The following is a 26,804-nucleotide window of genomic DNA, read 5'->3' as shown; positions in this document are numbered from 1 at the left end:
TTATGTCAATTAATATATATTGAAGGTGTATAAAACAATGATGTGTCTATTATTCAACTGTCACTGACATAAAATTGACTGCAAAATCACTTTCTGGAGTTCAGAATTTACTCCTTCCTCCTGACTTTTCGTTTATGCGCTTTTCAAGACAAAAAGTAATTTCTACCAACTGCTAGATTATAAATTCAACCTGGGATGTTATAATCAGATTCCATTTTTTTTCTCTCTTACCTCTCATCACAGATGATAAAAATACTGCAATTGGAATTCAGCTGTGACAGTGTAGATGATTAAGCTAGAGTCTAATTGGCTTTGCAGTGTTAGCAGAAGCCTAAATTTAATGGTTGATCCCCCCATAGTAAAATAAACCACTGTGATTTACAGTCTTAGAGAACAGAATTTTGTTGATTAAGAAGGTCTTTTTATGGACAGTAAAGAACTGACTATAAGAATGAAAACTTAAAGTGCAAAGTTATATTTCTCTTTCTGAACATTTTCAAATGCAACAATTCTCTTAATTAAATAAACATTAACTAAGAGCAGAACTTGTAATGGCAGGTAGTACACAGAAAGAATGGATGTGGCTGTGGGAGCTCTGCATGTCCATGAGGCTCCCGGAGGTGCCATGCCCTTATGACCTGGGTGCTGGGGACCATAGTATTCCCTATGGCAATGGAAGTAAACAGGGTCCAGAGAACTAGGACCTGAGACGAGAAAATATTTCTCCAGCAGGCTTTAAACTTACTGTAATTTTTTTTTCCAGTGTCACTGTGAAATTCTTCAGCAAGACCTTGCTCCAAACCGAGAGAGGCAAGCTTCATTCAGGCTTAGAATTCTAAAGTAATTAGAGCTATCCAGTTTGACGAGGTTTTCAATTATTTAAAATTAAAAACTAAAAGAAACAGATATTTAAAAATATTTTTAATGACAAAGGTCTAATTATGATAACTAGGTTTCCATTTGTACTCAAAATGAGCTCTGAATAATTACAGTTCATTTTTGAGTCATTCCATGGATTTGGAACTTACTAAACAGTAGTGCATAAGTAAGATTTGTGTTATTTTCCATTTCTGGTGGGAATAAGTAGCAGTTATGAAACTAATCCAGCAATCCCCTCCCCACCATCACCTGTTTTTTTTTTTTTTTTTTTAAAGATTTTATTTATTTATTTGACAGAGAGAGATCACAAGTAGGCAGAGAGGCAGGCAGAGAGAGAGGAAGGGAAGCAGGCTCCCTGCTGAGCAGAGAGCCCGATGCGGGACTCGATTCCAGTACCCCGAGATCATGACCTGAGCCGAAGGCAGCGGCCCAACCCACTGAGCCACCCAGGCGCCCCCCATCACCTGTTTTTGAGAGTGGTGACAATATTGTTAATATTTTTAAAAAGTTTATATAATTTCCTGTCTTCAATAAAATTATCTAAAATCAAATTAGAGTTACTCTAGTCACAGTGTATTTGTTCTACTAATGTATATGGGTAGGGATGTCCTTGTTCAGTGTAGTCAAAATCATGGGCAGCCTTTCCAAAGACAAGAGGCTAATAAGAAATTTGAGTCAGATATGAGGTCCAAGAGGAAATAGCAAGAAGGTTCTTGTAGTTCACTTAGCCGTAATGTACTTCCATAGTGTTTATTGAAATTGGAGTAGAATATTAAAACCATTAGAAAAGTGAGTATACCATCAAACCCGGCATTCCGGGATCCTTCGTGTTTTTGTCAAAAAAAAAAAAAGATTTGTGAGCAAAATGTATATTTAGAAATCATGAGTAATTAGCCCCATTTAAGAAGGAAAATATTAAAATCTTGTCGATTATCAAGGATTAAAAGTTTTACTTCTTTCAAGTAAACTCTAGACTGCCAAGTTAAAATTTGAAGCATATAAGTAGTTAATGGAATTTATGTTGTTGGTATTATAATTAAAGTAAGATTTGATACTAATGAAGTTTTCTTTGATCATTTTTTATGACTATTTCCATAAAATTTATTTCAGAACACACAGTTAAATCAAAAGAAGAACCAGAACAAGAACAAGAACACAGGACTCCTGATTTTTCAGGAAAAACTACTTCTTTATCATTTATCCTGTGCAGACACCCATTGGAAGTGGGTATATTTCACACTGAGTGCTGACATATAAGAACTAAAATAAAATGTTATTCGTTTCTTCTTTTAGGGGCCGATGTTATCAACTTTGATGGCCACGTTGTATTGCCATATAGATTCAGAAACAAGAAGATGAAGACCCTGAAAGATGTCATTGCTTTGAAATTTAAAACCTCTGAAAGTGAAGGGGTGATCTTGCATGGGGAAGGACAGCAAGGGGATTACATTACCCTGGAACTGAAAAAAGCCAAGCTGGTCTTCAGCTTAAACCTAGGTATGTTCTGACGTTTGGCATTATTTATTAATCTTCTCATTAGTAAAATGCTAATGTTGCTTAATCCTTAAAGTGTAAAATGATAAAAAAACAGTTCTTGTTATCTTACAAATTCATCTTTAACCCATAGTGGTTTAATGCATTTTGATCCATATAGACTTATTCATTAAAAAATAATTGTTATGTATTCATCCTAAGCAAGGTACTATACTAATATCTGAGACAGTGGTGAACAAATAGAGAAGGTCCTTGAGTTCATGAAGTTTATGACCCATGGAGGAGGTCAGACATTATATTATCCATTATTATTTTTAAACAACTTAAAAGCAATGACTTCAAATAAGGATGGGTAGTTTGAAATCAAGTAAATAAGCTAAAATGATAAAGGATACTGCAGAGACAAGAAAGGTCCGCATTAGAATATGCATTGAGGAACATTCTCCCCGAGAAGACACACGAGCTGAGATCTCAGTTATGACTTGAACTGGCCATGAGAATATTGAGAAGAGCAAGGGAGCAGTCACTACAGACAAAGATCTGGCGTACTCAGGGAGTTAGGAAGAGGCTGCTGTGGGTAGATGAAGTGAGTCGGTGGGAAAGAAAACAAGATCTGTAAGTTGGGGATTGTTCCAGTCCTGTAAGATCCTGTACAGCATGGTAAAGGGTTTATTATTATTTAAGAAAGAGAAGCTGTTGGTAGGCTTTAAACTATATGGCATCATGATCTTATTTTTAAATGTGTGTTGAGATTCCTGTAAAAGAAAATGCTTGCATTTGCGTGAGAAGCAAAGCCAGATTTCAGTATAAGGCAAGTGAGAGATGGCCCTGGTTTGCAGAGGTGGCTGTCAGTGGAGAGGCAGGGAAGCAGGTCTAGTTGGGAGATGATTTTAGTGGCAAGTTCAGCATGATTTGTATTGAGAAAGAAAGAGAATAAATAAAGGCGAATTCCTGGATACCCAAGGGACTTAACTGCCATTTTCAGAAGTAGACGTGACTCTCTATTTTCTCTACAGAGCTTCTGCTAATAAAAGATTATTAGTTTCCTCTAATAGAGGAGGTCTGAAATGGACATGGTGCATTTTAGTTGCTTATTAGACATCAGTGTTGAGATTTCTATTAGGGAGTTGCGTGTATGAATGAGATTGAGAGGAGGTGTTACCTGGAGACCGAGGGGAGTGAGCAGGACGAAATTAGAACATGTGGTATCAGAGACCAGGGAAGAAAAGAGGTGGCTGTTGTGTTGAATTCACCTAAGATGGAGACAGACAGGTAAATATTGGCTTGGGCCCTGTAGAGGTTCCTGTTGATTTTTCTCTTAGTGTAATAGAAAGGACAGTGGTTTTATTGACTTAGGTTAAGAAAAGATGAGAAATGTGGAACTGAATTTTCAAACAAAATCTAACTAGAAATCAGAGAATCAGGAATCAGAGAAATAAAGTATTGGCTGGAGAATGAGTTGAACTTGAATGAGTGCCCATTTTGTTTTGGAAGTTTTTGTTTTGTTTTGTTTTTAAGTGTCTTTAAGTCTCTTGCTTGGCTAAAAATGTCAGGATTTATGCAAGAAGTTTTTGGAGGGCATCACACTTTCCATAAATTTTTCTGTTGTAAATAATAACAGAATTCTACAAAAATACTATGTCTAAAATATATTAATAGGTAAAGTTCACATGTTAAATTCATCCCAGTAGAAAGCCACAAAACTGAAAGTAAGAATACAAAAACAGGGGTGTCTCGGTGGCTTCTGCCTTTGGCTCAGGTCATGATCCCAGGGTCCTGGTATCAAGCCCCGCATCCAGCTTTTTTGCAGGAAACTTGCTTCTCCCTCCCCCACTCCCCCGGTTTGAGTTCCCTCTCTCACTGTCTTTCTACATCAAATAAATAACCAAAATCTTAAAACTAAAAAAAAAGAACGCAAAACCAGATCCTGCCTTTTTAGTATATGAGCTGCCGAAGCGAGCACAGATCCTGCCTTTTTGACTCACTAATCAGTCTGAGTGGTCCAGACATTCCCGAATATGGCTTGTGTTCTATGTATTAAATTTTATTACTTTGAAAATTGATATTATACTCAAAAGTGCAGTTTCCATTAGGTTTTTTGTTGTTGTTGTTGTTGTTGTTGATAATACTTGATACAGTATCTGTAAATATTTACCCTTATTATAAAACTGTACCCATTTCAAATCTGATAGAAATTATAGTTTCTATAAGAAAAAAAATGAAGAAAATCGCACAGAAAGCTGGATCACTTAATTACACAAAAATATTGGATTCTTTACATTAAGATCATAATGAATGTGAAACTTGAAAAACGCAAATGTTAAATATGGAAATTTAATGTCATTCATGAGTAGAAATTTATACCACTCCCTAAGAATGTAAGCATAGGACATAAAAGGTAATTCATAGAAGAAAAATTGTTAGTATTCTGTGAACAACAGATGCTCAACTGCACTATCTATGAAATTAATGGACAATAAAATAATGACTAATTTTTGTTAAGTAAATCAATTTAAAAATCATATAAATATTGAGTATGTGACAAGATTCTTTGTACTGCTCTTTACATCAGAAAATATTTTCAGGAAAACAATTTGACAGTGTCTTCAGATATCTAAAAATTGCCCGTATATTTTAGCCCAGTAATCATAAGGAAATAATGAAAAATGGCTATAGGGTTTAAGTCCAAGGATATACTTGGCAATATTGATCACAGTGTCAAAAATTGAAAAAAAAAAAAAAAGCTAAGCATATAGAAATATGTTGATAATGCATTTAAAATGTGTGTGAAGCTTTGCGTAGTGGCAGTATCGTAGCCAATGAGGTTTATCCGAGGTGCAATTATTGCTAATTAAAATGTCTGTGAAAAATTTTAATTCTATCAAAAATACCATAAAACATTAAAACTGTAGTATAAAATATTATAAATAATATCTCAGTATTTTATATTGATTATATATACACACATAACTGTATATGTATATAATTAAATATATTTATAGGAAAAAAATTGGAAAGAAATAGACCACACTATGTTTACTAGTGGAAATGAGTGATGAATGTTGTACCTATATTAATTCTTCATACAATTCTCTACTTACAATGAGTATAGGTATTCATGTATTGCCTGGGGAAAAAATAGTCCTAAATCATTTTTGAAGGATTCTTATTAGATGATAAGGAGAAATAGGAGGCTTGGGGGGTAGATATCAGAAAACAAAATGTAAGTACTTTTTAAAAATATGCATACAAAAAATATGCATTCACACTGGGAGCAATTGAAACATATCTAAGGATGTTTACTTTCTCTCAAACCTTTCTCCTTTTTTTTAAAAGTGAAACACACAGAGGAACATTTTAAAAGCCACCGTGCTTTCTATAGGTATGACATTATTGTTCTGAAACTAGTGCCTGAGCCTCTGACCTCCGAGAAAGGTCATTACCGTTTCACTGGAAAGCAGTTGACTTACAGAGTTTTATTGACTGATTGGAATTTATGACAGTCGTGGAAATGCACTCACTCATATGTCCACTGTGCCTTTTAAAATGCCATTACCTCAATATCAGGCACATCTAGCTGCTACTCTGTGTTCTAGTCATTTAAAGTAATTTAAAGTAGTAAAATAGAGTGTATACTTTCATTTAGACTTATTCCTACTTTTCTCTGTCCCTCTCTGCCCCACTGCCACATGGAAAGACAGTCATAATCACAGTCCCAGTCACAGGCACATTTGGTTTCACCACCAGAAGGAAAGAAAATCTGATCGAGAAAAGACATAGAAAATGTCAGGTATAGGCAGCAGTAGTATCCTAAAAGGGGGGGGTGGGAAACAATAGGAAATAATTCAGTGCCTTAATTGTGTGTTTCTCCTGTTTCTGTGATACTATTTATTCTGAAACCATGTTGTATTTTTATAGCACTTAATTGTACTTGACCATGAAAAGCAAGACTTGATTAGACAAAATAGAAGATAAGTATAAAACATGTAAACAGTTTCCAGAGATGACCTGAGTAAACATTTTGGATTCTCACAACCTTTCACTCTCATTTATAGTCTTGTTGCCATGGAAATCTATTTCCAAAGCTAGATTAATGCTTCATACATATTTTTGCAAGTTTTTATTTTAAAATATAACTTGAGTTAATTTTCTATGCCGTTAAATATTACATTGTAGTTAAAATCAGTGCTTTTGGAGTCAGGGAAAACTGGAAAGTGTCATGCTGTGTTTTCTTGACCAATAATAAGAATAATAGCAACAATAAAAGCCTGTTAACAGGTAACTTTTAGCTGATGTTCACTATATGCCAAGAAGTTGGTTAAGTTCTTTGCATGTACTCATTACTTTAATCATCATAGCAACCCTGTAAAGCTGGCACCCTGATTTTCTCCATTTCCTGCATGAGGCAGCGTAAGCTCACCGAAGCTGCCTGCTTGCCTGTGATTATAGGGCAAGCCAGTCGTGGAGTCAGCCTGAGAATCCAGCCCTGGGCTCCAGCACTGTGAGACACTGACTTTGTAAGGACCCTGTCAAACTTAGCACAATTCATGGCACAGTAAAAAACAAAACAAAACAAACAAACAAACAAACAACAACAACAAAGAACCCTCATTCTCTTTTTTTCTATTTTTTTAAAGGAGATGTTTTCCATCTTGAATAGCTTTTATGTATTTTGAATATGAAACTATTGTTAGGTAGAGTTCCATGCTGGTTCCCCCACGCTCGCGTCAGTGGACAGGACTTGAGTGGCGCGCCAGCCCATGGCCCTGATGGAAGCTGGCCGCTGCGCAGAGTCGCTGTGGTGTCACTGCCTCGTTTCTGTTCCTTCCATGGCTCAGGAAGCAACCAGCTCGGCCCCATCTACGGCCACACGTCCGTGACGACCGGGAGTCTTCTGGATGATCACCACTGGCACTCGGTGGTCATTGAGCGCCAGGGCCGGAGCATCAACCTCACCCTGGACAGGGGCGTGCAGCACTTCCGCACCAACGGAGAGTTCGACTACCTGGACCTGGACTACGAGGTGAGCTGCGGGACGCGCCTTGTCCTCCGTCTTGAGTGGCTGCCTCGGTCTCCTGCTGGGTCTTTGTGTCCTTGTCAGTCACATGCCTGCCTGCCCCATTTGTTTTATTCTCCAAAGAAAAATTGTCCTTCAACTTGAGGGCCTAATCTATTAACACTGTCATTTTATTCATTTCTAAGTTTGTAATTATGAGTCTTTGAAATATTTTAAAAATCTTGGTACCGAAGTAATCATTTAAAGGGAGCAGACCATTTATCATGTCAGCAGGGCAGTTTATTAAGTCCAGAACAAATATAAGTTGTAATCTTTCCATTGGTAGTTGAAGATGGTATAAATCATCTATTATTCTTGAGAATAGATAATATATTATAAATACAGCATTGCCCAACATTTGTTACAAAATATTGACTTAAGAAATCCTGAGTTCTGATTTATATTGTTATTTATGACTTCATGACTATAGATAGTTCTTTTGTTGGGTTCTATTTTCTCAGATATAATTATCATAGAAGAAATAAAGTAAAATATAGAATATTTTAAGAGGTTGTCCATAAATAAAAGGACATATTTTATCCTCCAAATGATCAAAGGTCAAAAAGTAATCATATTGGTCCCCTAAAAACTGTATATTCCTTTATTAAACAGATAGGCATTTCAGGTTTTTTAATAAATTATTTAGAGAGCAGTTCAAACTTAAAATACCCACCAAAAATGTTAATCAAATATAGAGATAAGAGTTCTTCAAGATGTTCATCACAGTGTTATATATTCCTAGAGAAAAGGGATAACACTAAATGAACAAAAAGAGCATAGCAGGAAAATAAATAGGGTGAAATATTAGTTAGCGAGGGGTTTCTAAACTTTCTTACTTCATGGAACCCTCAAGGTGTTACTAATTTTTCCACAGCTGTTCTAGACCATTCTGTAATAGTTAAAGTCAGACACCTTAATAAATGTTTGTCTTAACCTCTTGGTAACTATTAAAAAATACAGATAAAATAAACGAAAAATATATTTTATTTAGTTCTTAAAATAACAGTGATTACTTGCTGATGGGTTGAGTGTCCCTGACGGTACAACTCCTCAGATTTTGGAATCCAATTTGACTGCCATCTTCATCTTCTGTTCCACTTTTACTTTTATTGACATGTTTTTATGAGAGAAATGATTAAAAAAAAAACCCACCTTCACTAGGACAGGAAATTATTAAAAGCAGTGTAGCAGGTTGTTGGAATGGTGAACTGGCTCAGACTAGTGTTTCCCATAATGCCCAGAACGTATCAAATATTTTGCGTATCCTTTAAAAATAGAAAGTGTATAGTGGCTGTGACCCTATGAATTTCCTGTGCAAACTCAGTGTGCCTTGGCCTCAGTTTTGAAGTTATTTGTATACATACACACGTATGTGTGTTAATCAGTATCTTACATGAATTTTTAAAAATGTGAAATAGGCTCACGATAAGGTAATTGAAAAAGTTAGGATTTACAATTGTGTTTATTTTCTTTATATACTTAAATAATTTCTAAATTTTCTGTGAGGTGAATATATTATATATATTCCTAAATAGGAATTTAAAATAGATTATGCTATATAAACCCTGATATTGAGATCTTAACATTAAAATAAATTTAAGCTTATCAGAAAATAAATCTCCAAAAAAATCTCCTTAAAGCATAATGATTGTTGCAAGGGAAAGAATATGAAAATCCTAGAAGTTTTATTTTTTTTCTAAATTAGTACATTTCTTGGCTTAGGTGGCTTATCTCCCACTGTATGAGAGAACTTAAAGATGAATTATTTACCTTCCATTAATAAACTTTTGAAGTACCATAGGACAGATGAGGGATCCTGGAACATTAGCAATGGGCAAACACAATTCCAATTTTCAAAAAACAGAATTAAAAATTTGGGGTCATAGACTGTATTGAGTTTGTGATGGAATTCATGAATATTCACGCACACACTCAGGGTCAGCAGTTTCATGGACACTTTGAAGCCCATGAATATACATACCACCTTTGAGAACCTGAGCTGTAGATGACAGCGCCTGAGACATTGTTAGAGGGAGACACTGGGAAGAAAGTCAGATTTACTGATAAAGAATCCTGAGTCCTTTGAGTTGAGTCAGTCCCTCCATGTCTTCACACACACCCCTCTCACTCGTCCATGTAGTAACTAGACTCAGACCTCAAAGGAGGCTTGTTATGAATAACTGAAAACATTCCTGTAGCCCAGGACATTCCAAGGGTTTTAGGGGCTCCCAGGAACTGGGAACAAAGACCAAATATATTATACCACACTGTGATAGGGTATTCCCGTCATGTGTAGACATATAAGTAATCTCAAGATTGTACATACTAATGAAAATATAGAGATGAGTTCCTAGTAGCTACTACTTGTGTAATGTGATCTGAAACTATGTAATTTAACAATGGCTCTGTTGAACTGTCTGTGCTCCTGAGCTGGTCTGAGCAGGGTTCAGCACATCATAGGGGTAAGTTAATACCTAGCACTATTCCTAGAGATGTACGTCATGAAAGAGGCGGTAGAAAACAAGTTTGCTCCTTTGAATTAGCTCAGTGTGGGCATCTTTTGTGGAAGGTGGCTTAAGAGTTCACCTTATCACCTCCTGGAGCCCAATTATACTGCAAAGTGTGCCAAACGCCATGGGCAGGCAAGCTCCTAGCAGCATGGTACCCTGAGAAGGGTACAGAGGTAAACAGATACACATTTTTCTTCTCAGCCAAAGGGCAGAACTGCACACTGATGTTTGGCCTAGCTTCTCTCTTTTCTTCAGCTATTTCCAGGATAGCCCCTGTGCAATACATTTCTGCTTGGGAGGTAGTGGAAGGAAGTGCCCCTTGATAGTTGTAGAACTCGGCTAGGATTTTAGAAAGAAACTAGGGAGGATTGTAGAGAATCAGTTGCGTGGCTCAGACTGGACCAAAAGTCCTGGGTTTGTGTCCCATTTTGCTCCTCACTGGTTGTGTGACAGTGGACACATTATAGTCCCCTTTTGGAAAATTAATGTAATAGCACATTTGTCAGAGCATTATTATATGAGGAGGCGATAGGAAGGAATAGAAATGACCATATGTATCAGTTATGATTAATTAGACCGCATGTAACAGATGCTCCTTTATTCTCCGCCATATATAAGGTAGTTGTAGGCGGGGAGCCCTCAGCTCAAATGGCAGCGTCATGGTCATTAAGACCCCAGTCTCCTTTTACCTTGCTGCGCTCCAGTCCCATCACACATCACTCCCCAGATGGCTGTGCCCACTCCGTCCTGCATTCCAGTGGGAAGGAAGAGTAAAGAAGGTTGCGCTCCCTTCCCCTTTTAATTATAGTTTTTGGAGTCACACAGTCTTACTACTTTAATCTTGCATCACCAAAACTGGATTCAGAGGTTGGTAAATGTGGTATCCTGGCTGCAGTGTGCACAGCTGAAAAGCATTCTTATTTTCCTAAAGAAAGTAGGGAAAAAGGACATTGAGAAATATCTAGCCATCTCGGCCACATTTTGTAAACTCTCGGTAGCTAACAAAATAGTCAATGTGACTATTTCATTAAACTCAGGGCTGTTATTGAATGATAATATCATTAATAAGCCAGTTGTATGAGTTATATGAGTGTCTGGTGAGTAATATAACAATTGCAACAATTTTTTTTTCTTTCTGAATAATTATAACTTCAGGAAATATTTTGTGGCCCAGATACTTCATTTTACTGATGAAAATACATAATCAGGAGAAGCGGCAACCTATTTTCATAGGATTAGCTACATTAGGAATTGGGATTTGAACCCACAGCTCTTAGTTGTCAGGAATTCTGGTAAACCGAGCCTGTGTTGCTTCAGTAGGGCACCTCGGACAGTGATGGAGGACTTGTGCTGAGGGTTGCTCAAAACAGGGAAACATAGGAGTGTTTTTAATCATCATCCCAACAGCACATGGAGAAAGAATGAGACAGTATGTTTAAACTGGTATTTAGTAATAATGTTTAAAATTTGATGCTGCATGTTGTTAAGCATAGATTTTTATTACCATCAACTGGGAAAGAATTGGTAACATGAACCATAGGCAGGAAATAAAGCACTCCACATAATTATAAATTATCAGTAATTCTACCTTTGGTATTATGTATACTTATTTAGTACCTAATAAGTTCATTTTAGTGCCCCTTGAAAATATTTTCCTAATAATTCTACTATTTTAGATTATTCTATGATTTTCCTTTTGTCATTTCTTAATTCTTTTTTATATATTTATTTTCAGTTTTCTCTTCTTTCATATATAAACTCTATGGCAAATAATACATATTCAACTAACCATTATTAATAAATTTTATTTTAAGTGAGGTCTTTTATTATTTTATATTCTCATAAACTATCATTAATTTGTGCTTTTTTCCATAAAAACTTAGCATCTAAAATGCCATGACACTAAATAAAATAACATAATTTGCTAATGGCCTCCTAGAACACAAAGATCTGTGCCTGTGTTTCAAATATGAAGTCTTGACATTCAAAAATGTGTTAACTATTGCTTTCGTTTTCAAAGTTTTATAGGAAAAGTTGATAATGGTAACATTGAATAATAATTAAAAGAGAAATAACATCTGGTTTATATATCTTGGTATTGAAGCTCTGGTTAGCATTTAGATTTATTTACCACTATTTCACTATTAGCAGTAAATGTCATGATGGCAATACGTATATTAAATATAATTTTGTATTATAGGAAATTGACACTATGGCACTGTAATTTGGCCAGAGATGTAAGGAAAAAGACATCCTCTCTGTTTATAGTGATAGTAGACAGAGAATCACAGTAAAGGGCATCCACCGTATTCCGTAGGATTCAGAAGACCTATGACATCTCTAAGCCTGTAGTGCTCAAATAAAAGCCCCCATCTCCTAATATGTTCTTAAACAATGTAGTAATGAGACTTTTTGAACTATTTTCTATATTAAAAATTAGTCTAGTGACTATTTGACTTTAATGGTCATTTAGATTAAAATAAGTCTACATGGTATAGGGTTTATCATTGTATTATAGTAGTACTGGTCTATCTCATGATGACTAGAAGCACTTATTAGTAGTATGTCTTTGATATTCATAAAAACGTGTTTTTGGTATTATGCAATAAAAGAAGGCTGCTAAACAAAATCTTTTAAAACATTTCAGGAAAATTTATGAAATGCTTTTGAGTGGCTACAAAAGATTATTGCTATTTTCTTGTTAATAGTCTGATTTATAGAATTAATAATACTGTTGTATACTTCCGTAATAGCATAATTAATATGCAACAGATTCTGGAGGCAGAAAAAAAAGGCTGTATATTCTGGGAGAGATATACAAACGTTGGTTGTATAACTGACCTTAGTTGTATTAATAGTTTTGTCTAATTTATTGTGAATATTTTTTAAGTTGAATACAGTGTGAATATTTACATTTTTTTCTTTTCTCAAAGATAACCTTTGGAGGCATACCTTTCTCTGGGAAGCCAAGTTCCAGCAGTAGAAAGAACTTCAAAGGCTGCATGGAAAGCATTAATTACAATGGTATCAACATAACTGATCTCGCGAGAAGGAAGAAACTAGAGCCCTCAAATGTGGTAAGATTGTTCACTCCAAAATAGCGGTTCATAGAAAAATCAAAGAAAATTTTTTTTTTTCTGGAGTGTTGAACAACAACAATGTCGTCATAGCATTTGCCATCATGCTTATGTTGGGCTCACAGTGTTAAACTAACTTTAGAATAACCTAAAAAAGTAGATAGTGGGTATACTCTGAAAGTAAATAATGATTTTTGAGTTAAATTAGCTTACAGTAGATGGTAAGCTTTACTTAGATGGGGCACAGGGTTTTGACCCAGTGTTTCTGGATTCCCCATATCAGAGGGATGTGGCTCAGGCATTCCTCGGTGTCTGTTTTGTCCCTGAAGTTCAGCCTGTAAATTGGCAGCATCATGTTTCCAGATGTCTTATCATATATGATATGAGCATCCACCTCCACTTCGTTTGTCATCTAATTCTATATTTTAAAATTGTTATATCGAGGAGCTTTACCATATTCATTTCTTTGTTTCCAAAGATAACTCATCCAGATAAATACAGTTTTTGTGAAAGCCCAAAACATACTAAGTATAGGCAGTTGAATAAGAATTGACTACCATTGGATAGTAAAAGCCACGGCGTAGACTTAATAGTGATCTTCTTCTAGCTCTGCTGTGAGTCATTCCTAGGTTTAACTCTTTCAAACAGGAGAGCAAAAATTGAAGAACACTCTAGCATACCTGCCTCCCTTTGACACTTCTTAGGATCACTGAAAGATAACAGCTGAGAAGTTCAGTATGTGTTCCCCATGGATCTCCAGGAACAGGAATTAACTTCAACCTACAAGTGTTGTTTGGGGAGAGTTTGGGATTCCAGAGGCCCACATTTGAGAGCCACTGGCAGTAGATAATGTTAGGAGTGTTTGCATTGTATTCCCAAAGAGCTCTGATGGTCTGTTGCCCGACGTATGAGCCTAGGGTTTTCACAAAATGATTGGATAAATAGAAATCCCTTCATGAATGAACAGAAGTTCAGGCTGCGTATGAAAATTAGTAGGCATAAAATAATAATTTAACATGAAATTTTTGTTTAATTATTTTTCTTCAAAATAATAAATTTGTACTGAATAAAATGTTCAACTTTGAAATTATCTCATAAAATATATTGGCTAAAGAGAAAAATAGTAATAAAAATAGTAATAGTTCCACTTATAGGCAGCAGGCACTGTGCTAGGAATACTACTTTTATGACAATCTGAGAACAGGACTACAAAGTTAGTAGAGATGCTATACACATTTTGTAGATGGAAAAAAAAAAAAAACTGAGATTTTGCCTGGAAAAATAACTTTCCAAGATGATTGAATGTGAGTGGGTCCACAGTGTCTGACCCCCGAGGTCATGGACTCCTTACATACTATGTTATTTCTTACCTAGAACAGTATTAATACATACCCTCTTTTAAGCTTTGGCTAAAACAGCACCAGGTCTTTTTGTTTTCTCAGAAATCATTGCTTAATATAAAAAGGTATAGAATCCAAATCATCAGAATACTTTCTCTATTTTTTGCACCTTTAAGAAGAGGTAAAATATTATTTCTGCCCAAACCTCCCAGTTGGTCCTGAGATGCATTCATTAGGTACCTGAATTATAAAGAATTTTACTATGGAGGCTCAATCCTAGAGCAGCTTTAACTGCAAAATATATTGTGGTTGTAAGTGCTATTTTAGCTTGAGTAACAAAGATATTTAGTAAAGCATAAATTATCTATATCATATTTGTTGAAATAGAATGAGCAGACTTAGAATAAACTTTTAAACAAAAATATATGTACATATTAACATTTTAGACAGACTAGAGAAAAGTGGGACATTTTGTAATTACCTGTAAAAGGACAAATATTTATGAAGGAAATTTGCTTTAAAAGATCTGCATTAAAAGATTTCAGGTGGCTGGGGCACCTAGGTGGCTCAGTGGGTTAAAGCCTCTACCTTCGGCTCAGGTCATGATCTCAAGGTCCTGGGATGGAGGCCCGCTTCGGGCTCTCTGCTCCACAGGGAGCCTGCTTCTTCCCTCTCTCTCTGCCTGCCTCTCTGCCTACTTGTGATCTCTCTCTCTATCAAATAAATAATCAAAATATTGTTTAAAAATGTCAGGCGGTTGTATTTCAGTGAAAGTGATTCAACAGTCATCTTGCACTCATTTCCATGCATGCACCCATTCCCTAATATTTGTCCACAGTCTCTTGGACAGCTACTTGGGTGTAATCTGCAACCAGCATCCAGAGGCAGGAAGAGACAGAAGAAAGAGACCTACCACCCCACATTGGTAGGTGGCAGGTTTAATAAGCAAGGGAATGTCTAGGCTTGTCCTGGGAAGCCCCAAGATGAGTACATCTCTGCACTTGCTTGCCACGTCTTAAAAGTTTACATAGAGGTCCTAACTGGATTCAGTTATGGATACAGAAGGCCATCACCAGTTCAGTACCAGGTCACATAGCTTCTACACCACATCTCCAGATCAAGCCTGTATCTTGGTGTGGGGAACACGCATTTCGAGTACTGCAGAGGAATCTCCAGTTGTCTGAGTCCTGCCCATGGGTTAACTGGCAAAGTCTTCTTGATGACCCCTGCCAATACCTCATTATACATTGAGTTCAGCACCTTTACCCAGAAAGGACCTTTAATTTTGTTGGGAGACATTCCCTGCAACATGGGTATGTGGTCAGTTATAACATCTTAATTATTAGGCAAAGGCAGTTCTTTTCATCAGTAAAAGTAAGTAGTTAAAAATAATTACCTGTGAAGCTACAATGCAAATTTAGTTTGAATATTAATTCAGAGGGACAGCCTGCCTTGGCTGTAATGGTTAATGTGCTGAAATGGAAGAAAGATCCGTCTAAACCTAGATTTCTTGTGGTGTCGTGTTGTTGTGAATAAGTAATTGAAGGACCAGATGAAAATGTGAACAAATTGTCTTGCTCAGAATACTACGGTGGGTTAAAAGAAGTCAGAAGCAAACGTAGATTTCCAGACCTTTAAAAGGAAGGTACTAACGCACTGGAATACAACATTTAGTGTGTCTGAATGGAAAATCAAAATATTTTGGAACAGAGTAGAAAGAGAGTAAGAAGAAAGGAATAGGCTTCAGTTATCACAAGTTAGTTTTCATTTTGTACATTCATACTACTATTTTCAGAGGCATGAATTCATTATAATGCATGCACACTTCAAGGGAATTTAATATAACAATAATCTGAAATAATCACAATTATGCTGATGGTACCCAGTTAATATTAATTCATATGTATTAGGTATGGGGATAAAAACCAAGAATATTTATCCCATATTATCAATTAATAAATAACAACCAAATGACCATAGTTCATCGTGAGACTAGTAATATATGAATGAACACTGAACGCAGGCCATCCAGGAGACGATGGTGGCATCTCCTTCTTGACCGAGGCATTGTCAGCTTTCTGCCTTCTTTAGAAAGTCCAGAGGTTCACACTCACGCCCACCACACAGGGACACACCCCCTCCCATCAGGCTATCAGTCTGTTGATTCCATGGTAGATGGTTCTTGTTAACTCCTCGTCTTGACAGCCGGCTGCTGCGCCCTGTTAGACACACTGTCCAAGCAGAGTGCTGCCGGCCTGTCTGGGTGCCCAACCTAATCATGGCACTGCGTTTGCGAGTTGGGCGCAAGCTCAGGCTCTGCTCTGACATCAGTAGCCTTTAGCTTTGTTTGCATTTGTCTCAAAGCACGCTCTTTTGTTTTCCAGGGAAATTTGAGTTTCTCGTGTGTGGAGCCCTACACAGTGCCTGTCTTTTTCAATGCTACCAGTTACCTGGAAGTGCCAGGACGGCCGAACCAGGACCTGTTTTCAGTCAGTTTCCAGTTCAGGACTTGGAACCCAAATGGTCTCCTGCTTTTCAGTCAGTTTGCAGATAATTTGGGCAATGTGGAGATTGACCTCACGGAAAGCAAAGTTGGTGTTCACATCAATGTCACGCAGACGAAGATGAGCCAAATAGACATCTCCTCAGGTTAGTGCAGTCGGTTTGCTGTTTGCTTCGGAAACTGCTGTTAGGATTCCCACAGCTAACATTGCTTTTGTTTTGTTGGTGTTGCGTCCTCTAGGTTGTTTGGATTCAGACTTGGTGTGAGATTCTTACTTGCCTGCCCGGAGTATTGATTGAATAAGAGAATCTTGAAAACTGGCTCAGAGGGTGAGGGGTGGGCGAGGAAGAAAGTTGGTTGAGACTGTCTCAGAGCACCAAGATCTTCTCTTGCTGAGACATGCTAGTTCACATTAATAGGGCCATGCACATTACTCTAGGGGAATATTTTATGTTTACAAAGAATGTCTATTTTACTGACATAAGAGTGTCTGGTACTGTTTGACTTTATGGACATTCGAATACCTTTTACTATTAGTAGCAAGTATAAATTAATTTAATTATGACTTTAAAGGTATATGCAACTGCTTGAATCAACCTCAAAGTGATTTCTAAATTTATGTAGATTTTTGGGAAAAACAACAACAAGAGGTAAGTACAAAGAGGAATGAAAAGATGTATGGATCAACTGAGGGAAGACTGTCTGGGTTTGACAGGGTAATTTTTAAAATTGACTTCACAGCAATATAATAAACTGAGGCTTGGGTAATACTGTTGTTAATTGAACAAACGTAGCAACTTTGGGATATTCTTTGATTAATATGATACAAAGAAAGCTGGGATAGCAAAATGAGATGTTGCAGACAAAAAGTAGTCATGACAGGGGACTCTTAAAGACTAAAAGTTTTCATCAAATGTCTTTAGATGTTCCTTGCAGTAGATGTTTTTATTTTGTGAAGAACTACTTAGAAGATAGAGAAAATTGACATTAACTGAGCAGCTTGTACAAATGTACCAAATACTGAGAGAGGAAGTTCAAAATAAAAAAATTCTCAATTGCAGGGCTGCTTACTCTGATGTCGAAATATCCCATGTTCACTTGGGTCACCATTAGAAACTCGATACGGTTTCTAACACGTTACACTGTCTGTGTCCATGTCATTTCCCTGTAGGCTGTCAGCTCTTTGAGGGCATAGGCTGTGTCTAGCATATGGAAGAGCACCTGTACAGTAGAGTTGCTCTGGGAAGGTTTGTGGAATTAACACTGTGGCCCTTTAATCTGGTGTTCACTAACAGAATGTTTCCTGCTGAAGGATATGTGTTCTTTCATGAAATAGACTTTATGTTTCTTTAGGGCATGGTTGTATAGACTGTTACTGAGAAGGATTCAAGAAAGATATAGGGACCATGATATCAGAGGTGTGTCTGAATTATTGAACTCAAAAGCCATTGTGTACCTAGAGATTTGCTTTTTCTGTTTTTGCTTTGTTAGTTTTGCTTTCCCCTGAATGTTTGGAGTCAAAATGATTGATCAACCATATTTTATCACTGCTTCCCAGTATAAACTCACCTGGGGAGATTTAGAGCAAATAGAAAATATCTGGAGAGAGCAGAAAAACACATAAAACAAATACACATACAAATATTTACCACAGTTGGAAAACATCCCATTAGATTTTATTATGATTAATGATTCTTTTCTAATGACTAAAAACATAAAAATATAAGTATGAAGGTCTCCCTCCCTTTTGACTTTCTCTGAACAAACCCAAATTTCTGGTGGTTTTCCATGTAACAGGAACCATCATAATGGAAATAATAGGACCATAAATATTGATCAATAAACATTTCCTAATTTAATCTGGTCTAATTTAAGACTCTAAGATACTTTCATCTAATTTAAGCTATGTTTATGAAAAACTAAAAGGAAGAAAGAAGAAAGGAATCTAATATGCAATTACTAATTTACCTTAACAAATTTGCTTAAGTATGAGAAAACTGGACTTGAGAAATTTTTGTTAATTTAGCTAAGAATCTGTGCAAATTAAGGGAAACTGATAGGAAATCTCAACATGTCGGTAACCTTGGTCTTACATATTTTAATGAAAATACCTTACTGTTCCAAATATTTATTTTTCCTATACACAGAGTGGAAACCATGATCTTAACAGTTATCATTGCTCAAGTGTCAGAAAGATTTATAAGTAAATATAGATGCACATACATTTTTAAAAGTTATATCTTATATTCATTTATACTGTGTTTATTAAAAAATAAAGGAAAGAAAGAACAAAAGAATCCGATATATGACTACATTCATTCATCCATCCTGTAAATATAAATGGAGTCCATAGAAGGCAGTTTTCATCTGTATTTAAAGGTACTTTACCAAATTCAATTAAATATATGAGTAACTTAGTGTAAGTAGCAATACTGAGAAAATAATTTAGAAAGCTAAGGTAACTGAGGGCACTAATGTTTGCTTTAACAAAGGGAAATAGTTCTGTATTATGTCTACCTTATTCTTAGCAGCAGCATAAACACTGAAGTCTGTCAGTCCCTTTTTACTTTATTTTTAAAATAGCTTGGTTGTAAAAATGTAGAAGATACACAAAATTTAGAAGAGGAAAGCAGCCACTGCTAGCATTTCCATGTACAATGCACTCATGTACACGTAAACACTGTTCAGTCGTGTATCGAGAAGTCGTTACAGAGACACTCAGGTAGTGCCTGTCAGTAAGTACTTGTAACTTGGTTTTATTTTTAGTGAGTAAGTTCTGTGGTCCGAGATGAAGCTAATTTAAGTGGTTCAAAAGGCTTTTTATTCTGTCTTGAACAACATTGTTCTTTGATGATAAAGTCAAACTAAAGCTTATAAGTTAGTAGTCAATATATTTTTCACCCTCCTTGTATTTTTCCCCTCTGTGTTGTGATTGATTTCAGGTCTCCTTAGTTTTGACAGTAGACTCAGCTTGTAAAATTCAGTCAAACTCTGAGTAACCTTGACTTTGCAGAGTGGGTTATCTTCCTGTGAAAATATTTTCCAAGTCACAATAATCAACTTTTATAAAACACCTCATTATACTTATTTCTATTTAGAATGATACTTAGATTTATGCTTCTCCTTTGGCTTTAAGTAAGTAGTAAAGGGGAAGAAAAGTACTAAAAGGGTCGGATGGATAACGTGTTCGTTCAACATACTGTTTAACATTCAGATCAGAACCCTGGAGAAGGCGCCCTAGAACTGTGTTTTAAAAATTATTTGGGGTTCTTAAAATTTGTTTTTCCAGTTTTTTGGGGGTAGGATTAACAAATTCAAATTACATATATTTACACGTTGTACAGATTGTATAATGTGATTTTTTTAATGTGTATGTAATACATTGTGAAATAATTACCACGGTCAAGTTAATTAACACTTTTTGTGTATATGTGTGTGTATATGTGTGTGTTTGTGTGCAATACACAGTGAGGACACTTAAGATCTATTCTCTTAGCAAATTTCAAGTATACAGTGCAGTATTATTATTATTATTATTATCATTAAAGATTTTATTTATTTATTTGACAGAGATCACAAGTAGGCAGAGAGGTGGGGGGGTGGGGGCGGGGCAGGTTCACCGCCGAGCAGAAAACCTGATGTGGGGCTCGATCCCAGAACACTGGGATCATGACCTGAGCAGAAGGCAGAGGCTTTTATCCACTGAGCCACCCAGGCGCCCCTACAGTGCACTATTATTAAGTATAATCACCATTGCTATACATTAGATTCCCTGGAACTTGTTCCTCTCGTAACTGAAAGTTTGTACCTTTTGAGCAACCTTTTCCCATTTCTCCCACCCTCCAGCCTTTGGCAACGATCATTCTACTCTTTGGTTCTATGAATTTTCCTTTTTTCAGATTTTACATAAAAGTGAGATCATCCAGTATTTGCCTTTGTGTATCTGGCTTATATCATTTAGCATAAGATCTCCCAGATTCAAATGATTTTGATCAAAACACAGAAAACATAAGAAAACATTTTATATTGCACTCAATACCTACTGAAACTCAGTCTGCTGCTTTAGATGCACTCTTACTGTTTTTGTGGGTTTTTTTTTTCTCTTTTTTTTTTCATTAAATTTTTCATGACCCATCAACTGATTTAATGACCTAAAAACAAGTTGTGACCCATGGTTTAGAAAACATTGACCTACAGATCTGTCTTCTCATTTGAAGAGTTGGAATTTTTTAAAGTTCTAGTTGCTTGGAGGTATTTACACTGTCAGTTCATTTTGGAAAACTAAATGTAGCTTCTAGGAACAATATAACAGTATTATAATGGTAGTAAAAATGTATGTTTGATGTATATTTAAAAAAAAAACCTACCTACCATTTAAAATAAGGTTTTTACTGCAAAATTCCCAAATTTTATGCTATTAAATTATATACAGGTGTTTACAATAATACTCTAATGTTGTGGTCTACTCATATTAATAAGGTCATAAAATGTGACTCAGAATTTATATAGTGGAAGGGAAGTGATTTCTATTAATTATTTTTCTTACCTATTGGAAAAAAAATCAGTTTCTATCCACATAAACAAAGCCTTTTAGAAAAGGCATTCAGAAAATGCACTGTTTCTAAATCAGCTGTTTACTAGCTGAAGTATTAGAACCTTGTTTGTTTATATAGATGCTGCTTCAGTTTTAGAATGACTTTCAGCATCTGCACTGCCTCAGAAAGCTGTATTCAGTAAAGATCATCTTTGTTTGTATTTCTGTCTCTACAGAAAATCTTTGTAAGGTCTTGTTTTATTTTTGTTTTATTACAGTGTCCTTTGTATATCTTTTGAGTTGCATTTGGGTGTGTTAAGGGAAGATGTCTTAGTCTAATCGGGCTCCTGCACCAAAATATATTGGATGGTTTAAGCAACGGACATTTATTCCTCAGAGTTCTGGAAGGTAGAAACCTGCCATCAGGGTGCTGACGTAGTTGAATTCCACCCTGACATAGTTGAATTCTGCTAAAGAAGGCCGTCTTCCAAGTCACAGACTGCTATTTTCATTAGCTGTCTTTGGGGCTAGAGAGCTCTGTGGGGTCTCTTTCTGTAACAACACTAACCCATTCATGAGGCCTCCAGTTCATGACCCAAGCACCTTCCACAGGCCTCACCTGCTAATTCCATCACCCTGGGCATTAGAATTTCAACATATGAATTTGTAGGGGGGGATGCAAACATTCAGAACATAACAGAAGGAGTAGACATTTTCTTGGCTTCGGGTATAGCTGGGGAACTGGGTGGTAAATACTGGCATGTTTCCAGTTCATTGTTGGCAAATGCATTTCCCTGGAACTGCTCCTGGCACAATCTATCCTAAGCAATTAGAGTATCTCTTCTCTTGATTTTATGAACATTTGAAAATGTAGTTAGTACATTAATTCTGGAAAGAATTAATTCATACCAATTTTGAAAGTTCCATGATAAGTTGCATCATGAGGTTGGTTTCTTTTTCATCACATAAGAAAAAAAAATGTTTAGTTTGCAGTACTGTTTTTTGTGTTCTGCTTATTGAGATATGATTTTCAGCTCTCTGATTTCAAACTGCAGATATTATTTCAGGATTTCTTCAAATGAATTTTTACAACTCAGTGCACCTGGGTGGCTCAGTCAGTTTGGGTTCTGCCTTCAGCTCAGGTCATGATCCCAGGGTCCTCGGATAGAGCCCTGCATCGGGCTCCCTGCTGGGCGGGGAGCTGCTGCTCCTTCTCCCTCTGCCCCTCCTCCCGCTTGTGCTCCCTCTCGCTCTCATGCTCTCTCGGTCAGATAAATAAAACCTTTAAAAAAGAAAAGGGATTTTTACGACCTAAAAATTAAATAGTGTCTATCTAGGCATACTTCACATACTTCAAGTGATTTACTTTTTACAATGCAAAATGATTGGAGACCTATTTAGTAGTGTATATTATAGTCCTTAATTCGAATTAAAACCATAATTAATGGAAGCCTTAAAAAATATCATTCACCTTGAGTATTAAATTTGTATCATTCTAATTCTAAAGAAATAAAGAAGTACACAGAGATATTTATCACAACGTATATAAAATAATAAAAGTAATAGAAAACAAACTAGGTGTTTTAAATGAAGAGATGCCTTTAAAAGCTGTATTGTCAAATGGAGCACTATTATGTCATTAGAAATCATGTTTCTCAAATAAAATTTAATACCATTGGAAATATAATATAGTGAATTAATATGTTAATGAAATTTGTATTGAATATGATCCCAATATTATTATTAGAAATATATAGATAGCTAAAAAGCAGTTCAGAATGGAAAAAATAAATCTGAATAATACTAATTATCTCTAATTGGTGGGTGATTGTTCCCATTACTAACATTTTTTCATTACTAACATCTTAATACATTTTCCATAATACCCAAATTTTCTACAATAAATATCAATTACTGTTAAAACAAAACAAAACAAAAAAGGTGTACTATAAAATAATTGAGGATAAAATGATACTTCAAAAAGTATAATGGTTAACCACATTTTGAATGGAAATTACATAGACAAAGTTATATCGATTCAAAAATTCTAGTTTCTCTACTTAACTAGAAGCAGATAGTCGATTTTTAAAAAGTTTGTCCTCAAACAGTGAGCTCCAATTTAATTCCCTTAATGGCATTTATGTAACAAATGGAGCCTGATGTGAAAGACAATATGGCTCTGGATTCTGAGAAAGCTTAGAGCCTGGGGAGGGCTGATTCCTAGAGCTCCCTGCTCACTTTGATTCCGAATCTAGATTTGTGCCTGGCCTGCACACCTCCTCTGGTTAAGTAAAAGACAAAAGTGGGAAGGATGTAGGTCTATAGACACAGATCTATAGATTAAATATAGATAACCTTGGACAAATCTACAACACCATTTGCTGATATTTTTCTCCCCAATTCACAAACAGACTGGCTGTGAGAGCCACATGGTACCAAGTGAAAAGCATTTGAGTGAATGGTATGCTGCTCCCAGGTAGCTTCACCTAGCTGACTTTTTATTATATTTCAATTCCCAACGTGGCTGTACTATCATCATGCAAGCTGAGTGGAAATCTACCTTTAATTATACTTCAGTGCATGCTGGTGCATTTTCACATCAATAGAAGCATTATATTCCGACATGAAAGCAGAAAGAGGCTGGGGGGGAAAGTTTTGTGGTATTAGGTATTGACTTATTCTTTAGGAAGCAAAGGGGACATTTTAATTTATAATCACACTCCAGGATACCATACCTACTCTAGTTTCTACAGTGTTTCTGGGCCTTTTAAAATATTCTGTGCCTTTTTCAGGGAAGATGAATAAAACATGATTGTGTGTATGTGTGTATAATAATTTTTAAGAATTGCAAGGAGAGGATAAAATCTAGTAAGCTTAGGTGGGTAAAATGGAGGTAAAAACTCCCAATAGGGACCAGGTCATGTTTTAAAAGCTTCAATTTACTGTACAAATAAACTAATCAAAGGGGGAAAAATCAGATATTACTTCTACAGACTATAAGAATAAAAATGAATTATACAAGACCAGCAGAGAAGAGAGCTCTGGAACCCCCAACTTTATATATGGATATATTTGAAGATGTTTCCAAAACAAGAGAAGAGAGGGCACAGGAGCAAACTGGCTTTGCCGAAGGCCCCTTTTCTTTGCCTTTCATAAAAGTTTTGAGGACTGAAACTTCTCTGATGGATGAATAATTGGTGAATTTAACCAATATAGATTTATGTAGTAAGGAGATAATAAATCTGCTGCTAATAGGCCAGGGTTCTCCACAGAATCAGTACTGATAGGATGTATAAAGAGAGAAAGATTGATGAGCAGGAATGGACTCACACAGTTACAGAGGCTCGGGGGTCCCAAGATCTGTAGCTGTAAGCTGGAGATGCAGGTGAGCCTGTGGTGTAGTTGCATCACCTGTCTCAAAGCCCGAGAACACAGGAGAGCGTGTGGTCTAGGATCCAGTCTGAAAGCCGGTTCAAGACTCAAGCTCATAGGTTCAAGACTGAAGAGCTGATGTTTCAGTTCTGTCTGAAGACCCGAGAGGACCAATGTCCTGGCTTAAAGAGAGTCAGCGGAGGGGGGATTCTTTCTCATTCAACCTTTTTCTTCTGTTCAGGCCTTCATTAGGTAGGTTGAGGCTGACCCACGTGGAGGGAATCGGCTTTTCTCAGTCTCTGGATTCGAATGTTAATCTTACCCAGAAACACCTTCACAGACATACCCAGAATAATGTTTAACTACGCATCTGGACACCCTGTGGCTCAGTGAGGTTGACGCATAAAACGAACCATCACATCAAATTTAGATATTTTAGGTATTTTTCCACTGAGTATCTAATTTTGTTTTAAATAGTTAAAATAGTTTTGGCATGGAGTAATTGGAGATCGGTTGCTTTCAGAATCAGAAAGGACACAAAATAAAATCATCGGATTAAAACCTCCCCTCCAGTCCCCCCTCCCTCATGAAGATGCTTACCTGGGATCATTAACCAGAGACTTGAGACTGTGAGATAGTACCACTGACAATTATTTATCTATGTTTGTTTTTTTTTTTTTTTCATGACTTCTAAGCAATTTGAGCCATTCCATCTGTGAACAATATAGGCTTTTGAGTTAGCTGGTGCTTTGTTATAATTAGTTGTAGAAATGAGCCTTTTGGAAAAAGTGATCCCACAGGTTCTGGGAGAGCTACATAGGACCTTTCTCTCTCTCTCTTTTTTTTTTTCCCCGCACCATAGCACATCCCTCCCCAGTGTCCTCAGTCTGTTTCCTGAGATTAAGAGTCTCTTATGGTTTGTCTCCCTCTCTGGTTTCATCTTGTTTCATTTTCCCCTCTCTTCCTATGATTCTCTGTCTTGTTTCTCAAATTCCTCATATCAGTGAGGTCATATAATTGTCTTTCTTTGATTGACTTATTTCACTTGGCATAATACCCTCTAGTTCCATCCATGTCATTGCAAATGGCAATATTTTGTGGTTTTTTAAAAATTTTTTTTATTTTTTTTAAAAGATTTTATTTATTTATTTGACACACAGAGAGAAATCACAAGCAGGCAGAGAGGCAGGCGGGGTGGGGGGGAAGCAGGCTCCCCGCTGAGCAGAGAGCCCGAATGGGGGCTCGATCCCAGGACCCTGGGATCATGGCCTGAGCCAAAGGCAGAGGCTTAACCCACTGAGCCGCCCAGGTGCCCAAATTTTGTGTTTTTTTGATGGCTGCAGAGTATTCCATTGTATATGTATATACCACATCTTTTTTATCCATTCATCTGTTGATGGACATCTAGGCTCTTTCCATAGTTTGGCTATTGTAGACATTGCTGCTATAAACATTCAGGCGCATGTGCCCCTTTGGATCACTACATTTTTATCCTGAGGGTAAATACCTGGTAGTGAGATTGCTTGGTTGTAGGGTAGGACATGGGCCTTCTTAAATTGACTTGAGATCAGCCTGAAGAATGATTCCCTTGGTGCCACTCAGAAAGTATTTGCTTTTGATAATATTGTATCAGAAAATAATTATGGGGACCAAACTGTAATCATTATTCAATTTTATGATGTGTTTTATTCTGACACATTTCCCTTGAGGCCTGTGTAACCCCAGCACAGACCCTACTTCGGATCACTGAGCCTTCTTACTTTCCAGCCACTACTTGTTTCCTCTTACTCTTTACGATCTACTCTTGACAAGTACAGCCATGCACAGATCTCCGCTTTAGCACTTGTTAACCTCTGATAGTTTCTGAAAGATGCTAATAACCTGCCTTGTATGTCCAGGCAGTCTTTCTTCTAGTACCGGTAGTCTTCCTGGGATCTTTCCAGAGACTGGATCCCTGTTACTAAACCACTGTCCAGAGGCTAGGATCTTGCTATCCCTGGACATTTCACCCCCCCCCCAATCCCCCCGACAGTTCCCTG

General features: G+C 36.6%; 1 protein-coding gene and 1 non-coding gene across 2 annotated transcripts in view; both read left to right on the top strand.

Annotated features, from left to right (window-relative positions):
• The window catches only part of CNTNAP2 (contactin associated protein 2), a 1,946,973-nt gene that overhangs the window by 877,896 nt on the left and 1,042,273 nt on the right, over positions 1-26,804 (top strand). Inside the window, exons 5-8 of the mRNA XM_059396202.1 lie at positions 2,173-2,376; positions 7,212-7,396; positions 12,873-13,016; positions 16,741-17,005. Coding sequence (XP_059252185.1) covers positions 2,173-2,376; positions 7,212-7,396; positions 12,873-13,016; positions 16,741-17,005 — 798 coding nt within the window. The remainder of the gene's footprint in view (positions 1-2,172; positions 2,377-7,211; positions 7,397-12,872; positions 13,017-16,740; positions 17,006-26,804) is intronic.
• LOC132016971 (U4 spliceosomal RNA) lies at positions 5,164-5,298 on the top strand. The gene has a single exon (XR_009404071.1). It is a non-coding gene; the product is annotated as a U4 spliceosomal RNA (small nuclear RNA).

Source organism: Mustela nigripes, chromosome 4 (assembly GCF_022355385.1).
Source record: "Mustela nigripes isolate SB6536 chromosome 4, MUSNIG.SB6536, whole genome shotgun sequence".
In the NCBI taxonomy this organism is placed as follows: domain Eukaryota; kingdom Metazoa; phylum Chordata; class Mammalia; order Carnivora; family Mustelidae; genus Mustela; species Mustela nigripes.
This window is presented reverse-complemented; position numbering and strand designations above follow the sequence as displayed.